Consider the following 21,546-nt stretch of genomic DNA (forward strand, 5'->3'; position numbering starts at 1 on the left):
TGTCTAAAGCTAACAATACTGTATTAAAACTACATTTAATCTATTAATTTCTTTGTAACATACAAATTGTATGCAAAAAAAGAAATAATAATTTCTGAATTTCTATTTGTCCTATTATAATGAAATTTGGAATGGCTTGACAAATATTTTTTAATTTTAATTTTATTAAAGTCCCAAATATAAAATTTCACGAAAATTCATCCACTGGGAATTGAGGAATGGAGAGACCGGCAGACAGACATGGTGAAGACAATAGGCATATATGCATACACATATATATATATGCAAATGTGCCTAAAAAAAAAAAAAAAGTCAATGAAATAGACTGCATATGTGAAAGGACAGAATTCATGGAATACCTGGTTCCTGGGCAACGCAATGCTGTCACCCCTCTCACTAGTGGACAAACCTACCGCTTGGCAGGTATAGATACACTGCAGTCACATAGACGGTAATTCGATGTCAGTATGGATAAACATCGTGAGTTAACTGACTTTGAAAGAGGGATGATAGTGGTGCCTAACACACACACACACGGTTGCACTATCCCCGTTCAACAGTATCAAGAATGTATTGGGAGTATACCATTTCCGGAATAACATCTCATCGTGGACATTACTGTGAGAGGAGAAAGGTGGTGGATGAACATGGCTGTCGACATCTGTCTTGCATTGTTTCAGGCAACTGGAGAGTGACAGTGGCACAAATCACCACCGACTTCAATGAGGGAGGTGTGAGAAACATCACCACCAAGACCATCAGGCGACCATTAACTGCAATAGGTTAACGAACATTGAAACTGGACCTTGGATGATTGGAGACGGGTCTCCCGGTCCAATGAGTCCCATTTCCAGTCAGTTATTTCGAGCGGACGGGAGGGTGAGTATCTGACGGAAACCGCATGAAGCTATCCACCAGTCATGTCAACAAGGAACTGTTCAGGCAGGTGAATGGTCGGTAATGGTCTGGGGTGTGTTAAACTGGCACACTTTGGGACCTCTGGTACGTCTAGATGCATCTCTGAATGGTCCATGTTATGTGTCCATCCTTCCAGACGATCTGCATCCCTTCATGGCCATCGTGCACCCACAGGACAATGGACTCTTCCAGCAGGTCAATGCACCTCCCCACAGAGCCATGGTGACTAGAACATGGTTTGAAGAGCATTCCGCAGATTTTACCACCATGGAGCGGCCTCCCTGTTCACCGGACATGAACCCTGTGGAGCATCTCTGGGATGCTGTGGAAAGGTCTGTTCGAGCTTTGGATCCTCCAACCAGGAATGCAGCAAAATTATGGACAGTGGTACAGCAAGCATAGATGGAAATACCAGTGGAATGCTTCTGTGAACTAGTGGACTTAATGCCTCATCATGTGATTGCCCTTATCCGGGCAAAAGGTGGGCCTAACCATTACTAAGTAGGTATCCCATGATTTATGTCAATCAAAGACAACCCAGCAGATGTAGCAGCAAGCAAGTTAGCAGACACTTTGTAATATTTATAGTTAAAAGCTCATTAGAACAGGTAAACAGTGATAGGGAGTCAAGTGATATAATGATCTCAGAGAAAAGTCTATCAGTATGCTTACTGAGGATGAAGGAAGGTAAGAGCTCAGGAGTGAATGGCACACATCCTGGTATACTAAAAAGGCTGCAAGTGATTCAGCCCACTGGGAATGTTAATGAGATCATCATTAGATTCTGGAACAATAACCTGGAGAAGTTGTAATGTCTCCAAAATGCATGTAGGAAGTGCAAAAGAAATACTGGGCAATTAAAGACTGGAAATTTGACTTCTGTGGCAGGTAAGATAGCCAAGCCTATGGTTAAGAATATAATAAGGAACATCCTGATAGGAAATTCATATCCTTAATGGTCACAGCATAAATTCACAAAGGGAAAGTCATGTCACACCAAGAAGTCATAAAGACAGTTGGATGCAAAAAAAACCAACTACATTTGATACCTTTCTACTCGAAAGGCTATTATATAAACTGAAGTAAAGGGGGAATTACTTTCTGATCTTCTTTAATGACATTGAAACTTAGAGCTAGGGATACACTCTACGTAGTCTATTACCAATGCAACAAGAGTCACTGTTGGTCAGTCCTATATTAAACTCAAATTGAGAATCAGTGATGTGGATCCACAGATTCCAATGCTGTGGCCTTCCACTCCATTGCAGAAGGCAATGCTTTCAATCTGAAATAGCCAAGAATTCTAGCCCTAAGGGAAATATTAGATAGAAAGACACTTCATTTATTTATTCATCCAAAATTCTGTCTAATAGTAACATCAACAGGAAAGGTGGTAGGACAACCACTCCCTGATTCAGTGGCCCAACCTATTCATATGGCTGGGATGAGACAATTCTAGCTATGAACTGCTTTTCATAACCGGAATTAGAGACAGGATAGACATCAGCAGGGCAATATGCAACTTTCAGTGGTGCTCTTTAAAATCTTTTCAAAATTAACAAATTAAATTTTGGTTTAAAAACCAAGGAGTAATTTCACAGTGTAATTGTATATGTTGGGCATAGTCACTCTCTGTACATAGCTATAAGCAAACTGGTTTGCTACTTAGTGGATCCAGCTCACGTTGTACAGGCACTTCACCACAAATTGCCTTGGTTTTGGCATCATTCTAAATAAAAGGCACTGATCTAATGGAGATGTATACTCTGTACATAGCTATAAGCAAACTGGTTTGCTACTTAGTGGATCCAGCTCACGTTGTACAGGCACTTCACCACAAATTGCCTTGGTATTGGCATCATTCTAAATAAAAGGCACTGATCTAATGGAGATGTATATTGCTTTTTATTTAAAAATATGCCACTATTCAGATCTGGATTTCAATCCTTTTAGGAATCTCATCAATGGGCAGGTGGGCATTGTGAAGACCTGAACAACTCAGTGATGACATATACCCCCAATATATGAGATGATGTAGTAAGTGAAGTAGACAATTAAAAGTAGGGAAAAAGCCTCAAGGCTGTGAAAGCTATATAGAGCCACTTTACAAGTTAGGCATAACCTCTTTCTGTATATAGGTATGCAGAAAGCAGTTTACAATGACTTTCTATTTTAATGGTTTAGGTAAATATATTTTCTTTTCTTATAATAGTTACTTCTCATAAGATGTTTTCACTTTTAATATTTCTGCTTAAATTTTCTAACAAAAGTTTACAGAGTTGCTTATCCAAACTTTACATCTTTTGATTTTCAGGTTTTATCAGGGTAGGTACCTTGAAATTGAGGATGCCATAGCATAGGAACACAACCTCTCAACTCTGCCAAGCAGTAGAATTCAGGGACTACAGAAATGCCAGGTCTTTTCCTTCACTTGCTGAAGCACTGTGGTTCCCAATGAGATGAGGCCTCACTGGTTTAAATTCTGCTATAAATATTTTTAGTACAGTAGAGCATCAGTTATCTGGAATAATTGATGTCAAACCTCTTCCGGATAGCCAAATTTTCCGGATAATCAAACGTAAAATAAGATTAAATAAATTTAATATTACTTAGCATTAGCAAAGGCACATGATGCAAGAAAACAAGCTTATGTAGCAACAGCCAAAAAAAAAAAAAAAAAAAACAATAAAAACACCCTTATTTCACCCATCTACTTACTCGCTCCAAATGTTTGTCAAGTTCTGCCTTGAATCTATTTAAGCTATCAACTTTTACAACAGATGGACGTTTGTTCCACCAATCAACCACCCGCTGGCTAAAGGCAAACTTCCACATATCTATCCTACAACCATGTTTCCTCAAATTGAATTTATGACCTCTCAGGCGATTATTCTGAGCAAGAGGAAAGATCCCATCTGCATTGAGCATGCTCAAACCATTCAAGGCTTTGTACACCTCAATCAGATCACCTTGCAGGTGCCTAGTCTCCAGACACTGTAATTTGCAAAACTTAAGCCTTTCCTCGTAAGAGCAACCCTTTGTTCCATTCACTAATCTTGTTGCCCTTCTCTGTACTCATTCCAACAGCTCTACATCAGGCGCCTCCGTAGCCAGGTGGGAAGTAGCAGCAGTGTGGGGCACATGCTTCTTGATTAGACAGGGTTCGAGCCCATCACCACCAAATACGGAGGATGCGGAAAGGTCAGCGAATGACCACCGCATATCCCGGAGCAATATGGCCTTAGTTGCTAATGCTCCTAAAAACCAAATAACAAACAGCTCTACATCCTTCTTAAAATGAGGCCTCCAGACCTGTATACAGTACTCAAGGTGTGGCCTGACCATTGCCTTATACAAGGGGATAATCACCTCCTTATCCCTGCTAGAAAAATTCCTGTATATCACTGACAAGACACCATGAGCCACTCTTGTAGACTGTCTACACAACTCAGCAAACATCATATCTGCCTGCACAATCACCCCAGGTCCTTTTCGTTCTCTACCACTGTCAGTGTGGTACCACAGAGTTGAAGTTGATACGTTACTCTGGGATTACTGCTTCCCATATGTAGTATTTTACATTTGTCAATGTTAAACTTCATTTGCCACCTCTCAGCCCATCTGCTCAACTTTTCTAGATCCTGTTGCAGCAGTGTACTGTCATTAACAACCCTGCCAACCTTCATATCGTCTGAAAACTTGGACATTAAGCCTGATATACCATTATCAATATCATTTATAAATACAGAAAACAACAATGGACCCAACACTGAACCCTGAGGAACTCCACTAATAACATTAGTCCATGAAGAGCAGTGTCCATTGATTACCACTTTCTGTCTTCTCCCACTCAACCATCTCTTTATCCATAGCAGCAATTTGCCTCCAATGAAACACTGCTCCAATTTGTGCAGCAGTCTTCCATGTGCAACAGTATCAAAGGCTTTTCTAAGATCCAAATATAGGATATCAAAGTTATTCTTTGCATCCAGTTACTTTGTGACTACATCATACTACCAATCAAATTAGTCAGACAAGACTTCCCCTTAACAAACCCATGCTGTGTCCGAGCTATAACTGAATTCTTGTCTAGATCATACTGCAATGCTTCTTTAACCAGTGCCTCCATTAACAGGTCTGTAATTACCTGTCTCCCTTTGATCCTCCTTTGTGGACTGAGGTCACATTTGCACATTTCCAGTCCATGGATACCTCCCCTGAGTCTAGGGAAGCTCTCATAATCATGGCTAAGGGCTTGCTTACTTCCTTTGCCGCCTCCTTTAATATAACTGAAGAGATTCCATCCACCCCAGGTGCCTTTCTGTGTTTATCTTCAACAATTTCTCCTCCACTTTACTCTCAGTTATTACAAGTTTATCTAGCTTACTGCCAGATTTGAATACACCTCTGGCATTCCCCTCCCTGAATAACTCCTCATGTGTGAATGTCGATGCAAAATATTCATTTAGTTTGTTAGCTACCTGAGCAGAATCATGAACAGTTGAACCATCGATATCAAGTGGACCAATCTGATTCATTCCCTTCGTTCTAGAGTTTACATAAGTAAAGAACTCTTTGCTGTTTTTCTTTGCATCCTTTGACAAAGATTTCTCGTAATCTGCCTTCGCTTGCCTAACCTCCTTTGTAACTTGGTTACAGACCAGCTTATATCTATCATAGGTTTCTGTCACATGTTAATTTATATGTATCCCATGCATTTTTCTTCTCTGTCACATGTCTAATTAGTTCATCTGACATCCATTTAGGCCTAAATCTTGAACAATATTTCTTAGTTGGTATGAAAAGCCTAGTAGCTTCCAAGATTAATTCTTTGAAGGCTTCTCATTTTGAATTTGCTGTTGGGAATATCATCAGTTGGTTCCACCGTACAGAATTTAAATACTGTTTCAGACCACTGTAGTCACCTTTACGAAAGCAAAAACCCTTCCCTTTACCCTTGATGGTAGTTACCACTGAGTAAATCCCACTTCAGCACACTGTGTTCACTGCCACCTAGTGGTTCCTTGATCTGCAGATTCTTGATGCATGAAGAATCGCTACAGATAATCAGATCAAGAGTATTACTACCTCTAATTGCCTCCTGAACATGCTGCTGTAGAAAACAATCATCCAGTAAATCCACAAAAGCCTTGCTAGTGTGTGAATGACTAAACCACAAATTCCAGTCAATATCCAGGAAATTAAAATCCCAATTATAAGACACTCTAATTTACTGGCCCACTCTATTTCTCTGCACAATTGCTCATTATACTCATCAGATTCATTAGGCCTATAACACACACCTACTCTCATTTTTCCTTTCCCAGCACTTATGTCACACCAAACAGACTCGATATTGCATTGTCCACCCACATCAATTGGATGCACTTCCTTAGATTTTATGTTTCTTAACTAACAGCATAACCACTCTGCCCTTCCTGTACTGTCTATCCTTTCTGTACACATTGTACTCCCCAAATTCCAGTTCTGCACTGCTTATGTCTGTGTGACACCATGTCTCTGATATCCCAATAATATCTGCCTTTGATGTCTTGACTAGCACTTCAAGCTCATTGAATTTATTATCTATACTCCTAGCATTGGTGTTCATGCAAGTATACATGCACTTGTTTCTACTGTTAGTTACCCTAATACAGCCCATGTATTTACTTGTTCCACTATGACTCCCAGCAGTCCTGGAAATTCCCATTGCCTTGCTTTCCCGGCTGCTGCTCAATTGCATTTCAATAGAAGTAGTGCAAGTGAACTAATAGATTAACAGTAGCCGCTGGCTACTGTTAATCTATTAGTCCGTGTATCCCCCCCCCCCCAAGCTAGCAGTTTTTGGACTCACCTAACTCTGCCTCGATAGCATCAGCAAATATTCTTGCACCCTTTCTATTTAAGTGTATCCCATCCCTGTAGAACCAGTCTCTACTGTTAACAAGCACAGACCAAGCTGAAAAAAATTCTACCCCTTGAGCCTTGCACAATCTCTCCAGAGCAGAATTGATCGACAAGGCTCTCACCATATACTCCCTCCTATCGTCTGGGCAGAATTGCAGACACTTACAAATTCAACCCTAACTCACGGCTTTTTTTTCAGCATTGTCTTGTACTTGTTAAGTAATTCTGCCAGTCTCCTACTCTTAATATCATTAGTGCCAACCTGTACAACAATATCACCCTTTGTGCCCTTAAAGGATGATATCTGCCCTACAACGTCGTCAACCTTTGCCCCTGGCAGACATATCCTGGTTCTGTTCCATCTATCCTTTTTGCACAATATGTTCCCCATTTTCCTGACAATAGAGTCACCTACAACAACTAGTTCCTTTGGGACCAGCGCATTCTGCCTTGGGGGGTTGCCGTTGTGTTGCGTGATGTTCAAGTGAAGCTCTGGCATTGATGTGGGCAGCTGAGAGATTGATGGGCCCCTCAATTTAAATCCTTCGAGGGCATCCACCCTGTCCTTCAAGCTCTCATATAAGCCCATAACAATGCTGAGTTGGCGCCTGATTTCCTCGCACTGCTTACATTGCGGTCACACAAAGACAATCCCCTTGGCAATATCATGTCCCGTTCCTGATTGCTCCACAAACATCAAACAAGCAGTGCACTTCAATAGACTGTGATTCAGAGGACAACCCCCCCGAGCCACAGCACTTCCACTAGTTTGAGCCTTTGCTGGTCTGGTCTGAGTCATGATTTCTATTCAAGTTCAATAAAATTCCAATACAAAATATAACCTAAACCTATATCCCAATGCGGTTATAACACTATATATATGTATTTCAGTATCGAATATTATCTCCGAGTTACGTTATATGACTTTCTTATCCTTTGTCAACTTATATGTATTAATTTACGATGTTACATTTGTAATAACTAGGTCGCTATATTTATTTCGTTAAAAAAGTACAATTCAATTGACAATGAAATTTAATAAGATTAATAAATTATGCTGTTTAATTGATACTACTATACTTGCTATCTAGTTTTCCGTTAAACCTTACGCTAGCACACGTTGTACTTTACAATTAAATTATATAATTAAGATTAATTAAATAAAAAAAAGTATAAACAAATCTCCGAAAACAGAAACATCCATCCAGGCATTATGATTTTTATACAAAACAGGGAAATTAGAAAGATTTTTAAATGCTCACAGTTTTTTCGACTTACCGATAATGATAAAGGACAATCTGTGCATCCCAGTAGCATTTGCACACATAGCAATTATAACTCGCTCTTTTCTCATCTCAAAACCTGGTGCAGGCATTTTTCTTTTAGTGGCTAGGGTTTTTCTCGGTAATGCTTTCCATAATAAGCCCGTCTCATCAACATTATAAACATTTTCTTTCTCATAATTTGCTTAAACTGAAGCAAAGTTACTTTTAAAGGACGCCACTGCCAATTCGTCCGCAGAAAGTTCCCTGCCTTGAATATCTAGTTCACATATACCGTGTTTCAGTTTAAAGTTTTTCAGCCAACCTGTACTTGCCTTAAAATCTTCATTACCTCTTAACTTTCGATTAAAATCTAATGCTTTTTTCTCACAGCATTGGGCCAGACACTGGTTCACCTAATCTTCGCTTCTGAAGAAACCACAAATAAACTGCACTCCCTAAAGTGGCATTTTCAGGTTTCAGCACAGTCTTTTTCCTTCCAAATCCTCCTTCACTATCCATAATCGACACAAATTCTGTTATAGCATTGGAATTTTTCTTGATGTCGTAAATTGTCAAGTCCCCACATTAAACCCTTCGGAGAGATTTGCTAAAATTTCACCTTTTCTAATTCTATTAATTTCTGTTTTATGTTGCAATGTTAAAACAACACATTTTCTTTTTGTTCACATTTTACTGTAAAAAACTGAGAAAAATAATAAATCTCAGAGTTTTGGGCCGATATTATTCTTACCGAATCTGGAGCTAAACTAATCTGAAATTCACTCATGGTTTCTGTGAAAATCCAGTAGTCTCTGTGATATTTTTCTAAAGCACATTTCTGAAGGTCACACAGAATTCTAGAGGTCATAACCATAAAACAATTTGCAGTTTTCAGTTTATTGGGCTTTTTGTTGTAGTAAACTCGATCTTTCGCTTATTAGAATCAAAATTCAGTTTGCGAACATGATCCCTATAATTCATTTTTAATGCCACTAAACAGACTGAATGCCACACTGACTCAAGACTGCATATATAACGTTATTTGCAATAAAATAAAATAAAATAAAATAAAATAAACATGTATGTTACAATAATAAAATCACTAAAAAGATTAAAATCACTTAAAACCACTACACAAGAGCTTTCAGCAGCAACAACTGCCTTCATCAACTGAAATGGTTATGGGCTATCCAAAAATATATATATATATATATATATACCTAATTCTATCCCAGCAGGTCTGCGACGCCACTACAGCACATGAGCATTACTAACTTCCTGTTCACTAGAAATGGTTCGGAAATGAACCATTCTAAATCACTCATCCCTCCCTAAAATGAGGGACTCGAAAAGTGGATGAATGGGCCACCCTTATTAATGCTATATCATCCAGATGAACATATTTGTAAACCACTTCTGGTTCCAGAAACCTCCTAGTCCTGTCTACAACCACTGCTCTTTTGACTGAAATACCAAGCCCCATTTCCCAAGTGTGTTCAGTTACGGCTGAGCTACCATAATCCGCCGTCTTGATGGCTATATCATGTTCACCTAGGTGATTGAATGTTCAAAACCACTACAGTGGTTTTGAACAAAGAACATTATCAGGAAAAGGCTCTTAATTTACTTAACGATAGGACTACCTATAAAGTTGTTCGAAAAAACTTCTTAGTTGGGCTAGAACACCAAGTTAATAAGTTGTTCAAGGTTGGCAGAAAGCTGGAAAAATATCAGAGGAGATAGCCTGGAAGTTGCAGGTGTTGGGCTATCATCTAACTAGGTTTTATGGGCTGCCAAAAGTCCATAAAATGGGGGTTCCTTTAAGGCCAATTGTGTCATTTGTAGGCAGTCCGATGCATTACTACGGGATATGAGTTCCGCCAAAAACCTGGATGGTTTTTGGTGGAGCTCATATCCCCCATGGTAGGGCGATTGGACTTTACCATTAAGAACAGTAGTGATTTTGTAGTTTGTGAGGACTCAGGAGATAGAAGAGGGGGAAATTATGGTGTCCTTTGACGTTAGTTCCTTGTTAACCTGTATACCCATTGAACTTGGTTTGGATTGTGTGCGGGTAGCTTTGAGAAGTGATGGTACTTTGGAATCAGTTTGTGTATGTCTAGTACCACTATAGTGTTTAGGAATATTATGTATCAGCAGGTCCACGGAGTGGCCATGGGTTTGCCCATTAGTGTGGTTATGTTTTTACGCCTAGGGCCACTGCATACGTTCCCTACTATCCGGGTATTTCAGAACCCACTCCATGTATTTTATGCTTGTGTCAGATATACTGTGTGCAGATTCCTGGTTGGAGACTTCACACAGGGGTGTCCAGGGTTAAAGATTCTATTGATACTGGTGACATCGGCAGGGTAATATACGAGATTGAATGCCCGGAGTGTGGGAGAAACAAAGCATAGATTACGCGATCGCTTAAGTGAACATGATAGAGCCATCAAGATGGTGGATTATGGGAGCTCAGCCATAGCTGAACACACTTGGGAAAAGGGGCATGATATTTCAGCCAAAGGAGTGGTGATTATCAACAGGGCTAGGGGTTTCTGGAACCGGAAGTGGCTAGAGAGAGCTCACGAATATGTTTGTCTGAATGATATAGCATTAATAGGGATAAGGGTTGCGGCATTCATCTGCTTTTCGAGTCCCTCATTTTAGGGAGGGATGAGCAGTTTAGAATGGTTCATTCCCAAAACATTTCCAGTGTATGGGAAGTTAGTAATGCACATGTGCTGTAGTGGCGTCGCAGATCTGTTGTGACAGAATTAGGTATGTATATATATGTGTGTGTGTGTGTGTGTATATGTGTTTTTCTTTTAATGGTGTTTGGACATATAAGTATTATTGTGCATACAAATCTGGTAATCAGTTTTGCCCAACAAGGTTATCTTAATTCAGCATGGCCTATACATTTTAATTTTAAGAAGTATATTACTATATGATAATGAATTTTTCATTACACTTTACTGATGAATTTTCATTACCTTCAGTTAAAATTATATTAAAACTAATGGTTATGTTTATGTCAATACTAATTTTAAATAACAATATATTTACATATATTATAATATAGAATATTCCATCACGTGGCCGTCAATCCCCTACTTCTTTGGGGGCTTTGAGTGGATTGACAGCCCATCTGATGTAATGTCTCATACCTACCCGTTTCTGTTGTCCCTATACCAGTTTTGCCATTTTGCTATATTAATTTAATTTTCAAATTTACATTTTAAATTTAAAATATTTAGTTTACTTAATTTTTTATATTAGTTTAAATTTTTATAATTGTTCTCTACAGCAAACTGTGATAGGGGACACAAAGCCCAATGGGTAAGTAACCGATATTGTGAAGGCTCTTACCCACTGCTACTGTCCTGAGGAAGTTGTAGATTAGAAAGAGGTTATTTCCCGCCTTATAATTGTTATATAGGTAGCGAAGCTTTTTACTGCGCAGTCGCACTTACTTTATACTGTGTCATGATGGCACATTAGCCTCAGGCCCCGACATCCTATGCTAATGTCTGCTGTGGGGGGGGGGTTTCTTTGGTTGTTGGGTGGTTGATTTTAAGTTTGTCTTATTATATTGTATTTATATGAGTATTTACATTTGTTTTTACCTTTGTATTTCCATATGTTTTTACTGTTATTTGTACATTTGTTTCTGCCTTACCTTGCACCGAAGAAGTAGGGGATTGACGGCCACATGATGGAATGTTCTATATTATAATATTATAATATATGTAAATGTGTTGTTATTTAAAATTAGTATTAACATAAATATTTCGGTAGAGGTAAGGCAGAAACAAATGTACAAATAACAGTAAAAACATATATAAATACAAAGGTAAAAACAAATGTAAATACTCATAAATACAATATAATAAGACAAACTTAAAATCAACCACCCAACAACCAAAGAAACCCCCCCACAGCAGACATTAGCATAGGATGTCGGGGCCTGAGGCTAATGCGCCATCACGGCACAGTATAAAGTAAGTGCGACTGCGCAGTAAAAAGCTTCGCTACCTATATAACAATTAGAAGGCGGGCAATAACCTCTTTCTAATCTACAACTTCCTCAGGACAGCAGCAGTGGGTAAGAGCCTTCACAATATCGGATACTTACCCGTTGGGCTTTGTGTCCCCTATCACAGTTTGCTGTAGAGAACGATTATAAAAATTTAAACTAATATAAAAAATTAAGTAAACGAAATATTTTAAATTTAAAATGTAAATTTGAAAATTAAATTAATATAGCAAAATGGCAAAACTGGTATAGGGACAAAAGAAATGGGTAGGTATGAGACATTACATCAGATGGGCTGTCAATCCACTCAAAGCCCCCAAAGAAGTAGGGGATTGACGGCCACGTGATGGAATGTTCTATATTATAATATATGTAAATGTATTGTTATTTAAAATTAGTACTGACATAAACATAACCATTAGTTTTAATATAATTTTAGCTGAAAGTAATGAAAATTCATTAGTAAAGTGTAATGAAAAATTCATTATCATATAGTAATATACTTCTTAAAATTAAAATGTATAGGCCATGCTGAATTAAGATAACCTTGTTGGGCTAACTTGATTACCAGATTTGTATGCACAATAATACTTATATGTCCAAACACCATTAAAAGAAAAACACATACACATCCATATGTATACAGGCACGTATAATGTCCAATTGGCATACTTACAATGGCATTAACGTTGCACTAAAATATTTATTAAACTATATGCTAAAATCTAACCGATTATGCATACTAATAATAAAAATAATAATATACAGTGAAACCTCTCCTAACGGACATCTCTCTACAAGAGACATTTTCAAATTCCCCAACTCTCCTCTATTGGTGTTAACATGTTTTCAGCTTCTGTCTAGCGGACATTCTCTGTAACGGACGCGGACAGGCAATCTGCACTGTTTCGTTTAGATTAGCACTTAATTTGATCTCTCCATAATGGACAGCGGGCAAGCTCACGGCCCTTTTTCTAGGAATGTTTCTTCCACGTATTGCCTCAATCGTGTGTTTATTTTCTATTTCTGATTCTCTGAATTTTATCAAGGTTTACGTTGCGGTTCTAAACCCTTTTTCGAGAATTTTAAGGCACATGTAAAACTTCTGATGAATTCGGTGTGTGCAGGGGGGGGGGGGAATTTTGTCAGCCTTTCATTTTTTTGAGTTTGAGTTTTCAGTTTTGTTCAGTGTCGTGTGAAGTGCACAATGTCTTCTTGTAAACATTTAACTATAAAAGATAAAGTCGAACTCATTAATGCGTATGATCGGCAAAAAAATAGTGTTCGCAATCTCGCTGCAAAATTCAAAATCGGGAAGACGCAGGTAAGCGACATCCTAAAGAAAAAAAATAAACTGCTCAAACAATTTTGGCAACACTTAAATGATCAGGTTCAAAAATCATTCCCGAAAACTGTTGGACTTCAAATTGACAATGTTACGTATGAGTGGTTTTGTCGCGCACGTGCTAAAAAAATTCTCATTAATGGGCCTATTATTAGGGAAAAGGCTTTGGAGGTTGCGAAATCTATGGGAGTAAATGAGTTCAAAGCTTCTGTGGGATGGCTAGACAAGTTCAAAACTCGGCATAAAATTTCTTGGAAAACCGTAAGTGGTGAAGGTGGATCTGTTGATAATGGGGTTGTAACAGAGTGGACCGTCAAATTGGAAGATTTATGTTGTGATTTTGAAGCTAAGGATATTTACAACTGTGACGAAACAGGGTTGTTTTTTAAAGCTCTTTCTGAAAAAACAATGAGTTTAAAAAACGAAAAGTGCCAGGGTGGAAAAATTTCTAAGGAACGCTTGACTGTACTATTGTGTACAAATATGCTGGGAGACTTTGAACAACCTCTTGTTATAGGAAAACCACAAAATCCTCGTTGTTTCAAGGGCATAAAGTCGAATCTTTTGAATGTTGACTGGAAGTCTAATAAAAAAGCGTGGAAGACACGTGCTATTATGAGTGAATGGATAAGTCACTTTAACCAAAACATGATTCGTCAACACAGAAAAATTATTCTTTTCATGGATAATGCTGCATTTCACCCGCACATTGAATTGTCCAACATTCAAATCGTTTTTCTGCCACCAAACACATCTGCAGAGTGTCAGCCCTTGGATCAAGGGATAATAAAAAATTTTAAACTTTACTACAGAAAACGTGTTTTAAGACATCTCATTGAAAACATGAACGATGTAACATGTGCGAGTGACCTTGCAAAGAAACTCAGCATCCTAGATGCGATTCAATGGATTTCCTCTTCAGTAAATGCAATTAGAAAACAAACTGTCGTGAACTGTTTTGTAAAGTCTGGCTTCTCAAACGCAAAAATTGAAGTTGTGAACAGCAATGTGGAGCACCAAGAAGAACAAGAACTTCAACATCTATTGATAATGTACGATACTTCCGCTACAAGTGACCCTGGCTACAAAGATATAGACTCGAACCTCACTACAGAAGATGGTGCTCTAGATATCAACAACATTATCATCGATATTTTTCAAGAAGTTCCTCATGAGGATGAAGAAATGGAAGGAGATCATTCTGTCGAAGAACATATTAACGACGAACCACCGATGAAAATAGAAGAAGCGCTCATACAAATCAATCGTTTAAAAATGTTTGTCGCCGCTGAAGTATCTTACTGAAGGACTTTCGATGGTTTCTTCACTCCAAACAAATGTTGAAAACAAAATTATCAGCCGGAAGAAGGTGCAGAAGAAAATAAGTGATTACTGTATGTATTTTTCTTAAGATAAAGTCATAATATGCATAGCACAATTGTATGTATATTATTTACAAAAGTATTGTGCAAAATCTGTATATAATTTAATTTAATTTTACATTAAATGTTTAACTATTTTTCTTTATCTCTTGTGTATGTAATTGTATATTATTTACAAAAATATTGTTCAAAATCTGTATGTATTTTAATTTAATTTTACATTAAATGTTTAACGATTTTTCTTTCTTTCTTTTTTTTTTTTCTCCCTCAGACTTCTTGTTAGCGGACACTTCTCTCTAACGGACACATTCTCGTTCCCCATGGCTGTCCGTTAAAGGGAAGTTTCACTGTATATATATATATATATATATATATATATATTGTTGGATAGCCTGCAACCATTTCAGCTGATGAAGGCAGCTGTTGCTGCTGAAAGCTCTTGTACAATGGTTTTAAGTGATTTTAATCTTTTTAGTGATTTTTAATGATTTTATTATTGTAACATACATTTTTATTTTACTTTATTTTAATTGCAATATACTTTTTATAGTATATTTTATTGTAAATAAAGTTATATATGCAGTCTTGAGTCAGTGTTTAGTGGCATTAAAAATGAATTATCGAGTTCCTGCCTCCAGAGGCCTTTTTAATGAAATGATCACTACAACCCGCGCTTACTGCATTACCATTATTAATAAAAAAAAAAAAGAAGTAAGATCAGCCTTTCAAATTTATTCTGGATAACTGACATTCCGGATAACCAATGTTCTACTGTATTTAATTTTTTTGACTTGGTATTTAGTATTAATTAACTGGGAAAATAGATAATAATGTACTGGAAGACATGTAATTTTTGTTAATGCCTTTCAAATTATTTTAAACCTTACACACTTTGAATATTCACAACTAGCAGATGAAACATGACAGTCTCAGCAGGAATATTATTATTTTTTCATTGTTGCTTTCTAAAATTCTTTCAAAGCACAGATCACAGTGCAATAGCAAACAATTTCTTATTTTTGCTTTAAAAATAACACATAAGCTTTGTTGTGATGTGAACTATCTCATATTCATTATTTAACACATATCAATTTCACTAAATTAATTGGCTGATTTCACAACCAACTTGGGATACAGTTAGCTGATTGCAAGAGAATAAAACATTCACTTTTTTTTTATTTTTTGAGAATTTTGTTGAGAGAAAATGGTGACCGTCAGACACAGAACAGTGATCCTCCGCCTAACTGAATGTTTGACATGAAACTATATTACTCCGTAATATAGTATTTGAACCCCTCCTTCTTCAAAGAATGGTTTTATGCAAGACTATACTCTTCTGCATATCACAATGATTGTATGATTGTTCTGGATGATCTGCCATGGATAAACTTTAACCAGTTACATATTAATAAGAAGTAAGGTTTATACCCTGTGACAACCGCATTCCCTGGATTTTAATTCTGTGAATTTTGGCTATGAGGTTATCCAAGTCTACTGTTGTCATTAAAACCTTTGTGAAAATGAAATCTGTTGTCACTCAGTGTGACATATCTTTTAGGATTCGATACTATCTCCCTGCTGAAAACTGTCCTTTGAATTTAGTTTGGAGTCATAAAATATTTCATACAAAGCAACAGCTTATCCTACTATATCTTAATTATTAATTCTTATTCTAATTCTCCCCTACATTACATCTTTTGAACAGCAAGCATTATAGTGCATATACCTTTGATATCAGAATAGGATAAATTAGAATGATTGACTGACACTCTCCATTTAATTTATACATTTTAAAAAGTTAAAACTGAAAATGAATTACACAAACCTTATTATAGTACACCCTTTCCTGATGGGAAAATTCACTCCGTTTGCCATCTGTACTAACTGGAGCAGAAGAATATGCCCATAGCCTCATCAGTCTGCCTGCATTGGAATTAAGTAAAGCCACATTTGCTACATCATCCACTGACTTAAATGCTTGAATTCCTGTTTCTAAAAACTGCAGGCTTTTCTTCCATAACTCTGTAATATCCGTTAACTTTTCTAGAACATAAAGATATTTCCATAATGTGTATAATTAATGCAATAAAAAAAATTAAAATGAACTCTGAATACTATCCAAATAATAAAATAAAATAAAATATGAATTCTATGCTCAAGCTTGGTTATCAAAATAGATATTTCTACATCTACTTTACTGTAAATTTAATTAAACTAACAAAAAATATTTAAACTGATAAAAAAATATATTTAAAATGATAAAAATATATTTAATATAGAACTGCCTAAATAAATTTATATAGTGAGGTTTATTATTGATACAAGACATTCATAATACCTGGCATTCTCATTCAATCCTTTCTAAATACTACACTGCACAAAAGTTAAGGCACAACCATGTATTTTATTTTTTAAATGTAATTATATAATATAGATATGTGTGTGTGTGTGGGGGGGGGATATGTTTGTTTATTGGTGCATTAGCTGCTATGGCTATAGTGTGCCTTATAATATAGATTTGAAAGGGTATATTAAATACAGGCATTAGACTATTGTGACAGGAACACTTCTCTGCATTAAGAGTGTTTAATTTTGAAATAAAGTTTACAAGGAATTGAAATAACACTAAAAGGAATCTTATGTTTTGGCACATTTTGTGTGCCCTCCCTCTGATATAAAAGTTATAAACTTTTATAACTTTTATATAAACAGGTTTCATGGCTGCTACAGTCTTGCTTACACACAAACAATTCAAAGAAGGTGATGTGCAGAATCTGCCAAATATAAGATGCCTCTTAGTGCTATTATTCTTTTTTAAACAGCTTATTAATATTTTGTAGTGTCCTTATTAAAATAATTACACAGATTTTCACATGAAATCTGATGTTCCAATAAAATTTATATTTGTACTACTTCAGAACTTTCACAACAAGGTCTAAGAAGTTTACAAGAAAAACTACAAGAATAAATTGTATTTTGTGGATTCTAACATATAGCATTTTATATCTCTGCAAAATATGATTTTTCTCATCTGATGTGACACAAAATTCACCTGATTATGTTTTCCCTTTCTGCAGAATGCAATAGATGTTTATATTTTGAGAAGTGGATGGCCAATGCCAGGAGAGTTAAAAGCAGAGGTGGCCACTCTTACATATATCAAGAATGATAAAGATTATTGGAACAACATCAGAGGAGAATAAGTAATAAGGTGTTTTGAAGGAAACTTTGTCAGCCATGGGCTACAACATCCCAAAATGATCACTATCTGGCTGTAATAGAGAGATGTCATAACAAATGACAACTCTCTTTTTCTATCAAGCTCTCAATGGCAATAAAGATGATAGTTTGAAGTCAAACTTATTTACAAGACTTTGAGAAACTATCTTGAAACTTTTTATTTGATCAATGATCATCAATGTGGTTTCCATCAGTGTTGATCCACTGGTGATTCACAGCCTTACGTTACTCACCCATGGACAAATTCAATGGAAGCATTTGTGAAACTCCAGCAGTTGCTCTTAAATTTCAAGGCTTTGATCATGTGTGGCATAAAGGTTATGCCACACCTTCTAGCTTATGACTTTTTTTGTAATTAGGTATCCAGTTTTCTCTCTGACTAACTGCGGTGATGGTAGATGACTCTCTGTCTTCTAATTTCTCCACTAATGCTGGCATTCCCCTAGGTTCAGTTCTTTCTCTATTTTCCTCTTGTATATTATGATCTTCTTCCACTGATTGGAAATCCCATTCACAGTTTTGCCGATGATAGCATACTGTATTCCACCTTACAGTTTGATGACACTTTATTCTACACAAACAGCTTCCACTTTTCAAACTTCCACTACCAATTCCTTAATTGCTGATTTCCAGGTAGTAGTAGTGGAATGTGATGCAAGAAAGCAAGTGTATGAGCTTATGCAGCATCAGCCAAAGAAAAAAAAAAAAAAAAAAAAAAAAAATTACAAAACAATCACCTCTAAATATTTGTCCAGTTACTCCATAAATTTATTTAACCTATCAACTTCCACGACAGATGGAAGTTTGTTCCAGCAATTAACCATCCGCTAGCTAAAGGCAAATTTCTGCACATCTATTCTATATCTGTCCTTCCTCAATTTCAATTTATGCCCCCTTAGGTTCGTAATCTGAACAAGTGGAATCCCATCAGAATTCAGCGTGATCAACCCATTCAAGGCTTTATACACCTCAATCAGATCACCTCGCAGGTGTCTAGTCTCCAGCTGCTGAATTTGCAGAACTTAAGCCTCTCCTGGTAAGAGGATCCCTTCATTCCCCTCACCAATCTTGTTGCCCTTCTCTGTACACGCTCAAGCAAATTTACATCCTTCCTAATATGAGGCCTCCAGACCTGCACACAGTACTCAAGGCGTGGCCTGACCACTGCCTTATACAGAGGGACAATCACCTCCTTTTCCCTGCTAACAAAATTCCTGTATATCATTGACAACACCCCATGACCTGCCCTGGCAGCGTGTCTGCATTGCTCAGAAAACTTCATATCTGACTGCACAATTACTCCCAGGTCTTTTTCATTTTCTACCTCCTTAAGTGTAGTACCACATAGTTGGTACGTTTCTCTGGGGTTACTTCTACCCATATGCAGTACTTTGCATTTTTCAATGTTAAACTTCAGTTGCCACTTCTCAGCCCATCTTCCCAAATTTTCTAGATCCTGTTGCAGTAACACACTGCCATTACTGTCATTAACAACACTGCCAACCTTTGTATCATCTGCAAACTTCGATACTAAGCCTGATATACCTTCATCAATATCATTGATAAATATACAAAACAACAGTGGACTCAACACCGAACCCTGTGGAACTCCACTAATAACATTAGTCCACGAAGAGCAGCACCCACTGATTACCACCCTCTGTCTTCTCTCACTCAGCCATCCTTTTATCCATTGTAGCAACTTACCCTTAATACCATTCTGCTCCAATTTGTACAGTAGTCTTCCATGCACAACAGTGTTAAAAGCTTTCCTGAAATCCAAGTATATGATATAAAAATTATTTTTTGCATCCAGTTCCTTTGTAACCACATCATAATAACCAATCAAATTTGTCAGACAAGACATTCCCTTAACAAATGCATGCTGTGTCTGAATTATTGCTGCAGTCTTGTCTAGATGATCCTGCAATGCATCTTTAACCAGTGACTCCATTATTTTACCCGAAACAGAAGTTAAACTAAGTGGTCTGTAATTACTCGTGTCACCCTTTGTGAATTGGGGACACATTTGCACATCTCCAGTCTGTGGGGACCTCCCCTGAGTCCAAGGATGCTCTCATAATTATGGCTAAGGGTTTGCTTACTTACATTGCCACCTCCTTTAATATAACTGGATAGCTCCCATCCACCTCAGGTGCCTTTCTTATGTTTAACTTCAACAATTTCTGCTCTACTTTGTTCTCAGTTATTACAAAATCATTAAGCACCCTGTTACAATTTGATAACCTTGTGGCATTTTCAAACCTTAATAACTCCTCATGTGTGAATGTAGATGCAAAATACTCATTCAGTTTGTTTGCTATCTGAGCAGGATCACAACGGTCAAACCATCGATATCAAGTGGACCAATCTAATTCATCCCCTCCCTTTTAGAGTTTATATAAGTAAAGAAATCCTTGCTGTTTTTCTTAGCATCCTTTGCCAAAGATTTCTCGTACTCTGCCTTCGCCTGCCTAACTTCCTTTGTGACTTGATTACAGATTAGCTTATATATATTATAGGCTTCTGTGTTGCCTGATAATTTATATGCATCCCATGCATTTTTCTTCTCTGCCACAAGTCTCATTAGTTCATTTAGCATTAGTAGAGGCATATGATGCAAGAAAGCAAGCTTATTCAGCATCAGCCAAAAAAAAAAAAAAAAAAAAAAAACACACACCACTCCCATTTCACCCCTCCGTTCGCTGGAAATACCTGTCCAGTTGAGCCTTAAATTTGTTTAGGCTATCAACTTCAACAACAAGTGATGGAAGTTGGTTCCACCAACCAACCACCCACTGGCCAAAGGCAAATTTCCGCACATCATTCCGACATCCGTCCTTCCTCAATTTGAATTTATGCCCTCTGAGCTGATTATTCTGAGCAAGATGAAGAATCCCAGTGGCATTGAGCATGCTCAAACACAAATACACCTCTATCAGATCACCTCGCCGGTGCCTAGTCTCCAGACTGTAATTTGCAAAACTTAAGCCTTTCTTCGTAAGAGCAACCCTTTGTTCCATTCACTAATCTTGTTGCCCTTCTCTGTACCCGTTCCAGCAGCTCTACATCCTTCTTGAAATGAGGCCTCCAGACCTGTATACAGTACTCAAGATGTGGCCTAACCATTGCCTTATACAAGGGAATAATCACCTCCTTATCCCTGCTAGAAAAATTCCTGTATATCATTGACAAGACACCATGAGCTACTCTTGCAGCTCGTCTACACTGCTCAGAGATCTTCATATCTGCCTGCACAATTACCCCCAGGTCCTTTTCATTCTCCACCACTGTCAGTGTAGTACCACAGAGTTGATACGTTGCTCTGGGGTTACTGTTTCCCATATGTAGTACTTTACATTTGTCAATGTTAAACTTCATTTGCCACCTCTCAGCCCATCTGTTCAACCTTTCCAGATCCTGTTGCAGCAGCATAGCGTCAGTGGT

At 37.4% G+C, this 21,546-nt stretch overlaps 1 protein-coding gene across 1 annotated transcript in view; it reads right to left on the bottom strand.

Annotated features, from left to right (window-relative positions):
* The window catches only part of LOC150078328 (erythroid differentiation-related factor 1), a 257,306-nt gene that overhangs the window by 47,301 nt on the left and 188,459 nt on the right, over positions 1-21,546 (bottom strand). The window contains exon 16 of the mRNA XM_090384532.1: positions 16,685-16,902. Coding sequence (XP_090240658.1) covers positions 16,685-16,902 — 218 coding nt within the window. The remainder of the gene's footprint in view (positions 1-16,684; positions 16,903-21,546) is intronic.

This window comes from Mastigoproctus giganteus, chromosome 11 (genome assembly GCF_048544385.1).
Source record: "Mastigoproctus giganteus isolate SK-2022 chromosome 11, ASM4854438v1, whole genome shotgun sequence".
NCBI lineage: Eukaryota > Metazoa > Arthropoda > Arachnida > Uropygi > Thelyphonidae > Mastigoproctus > Mastigoproctus giganteus.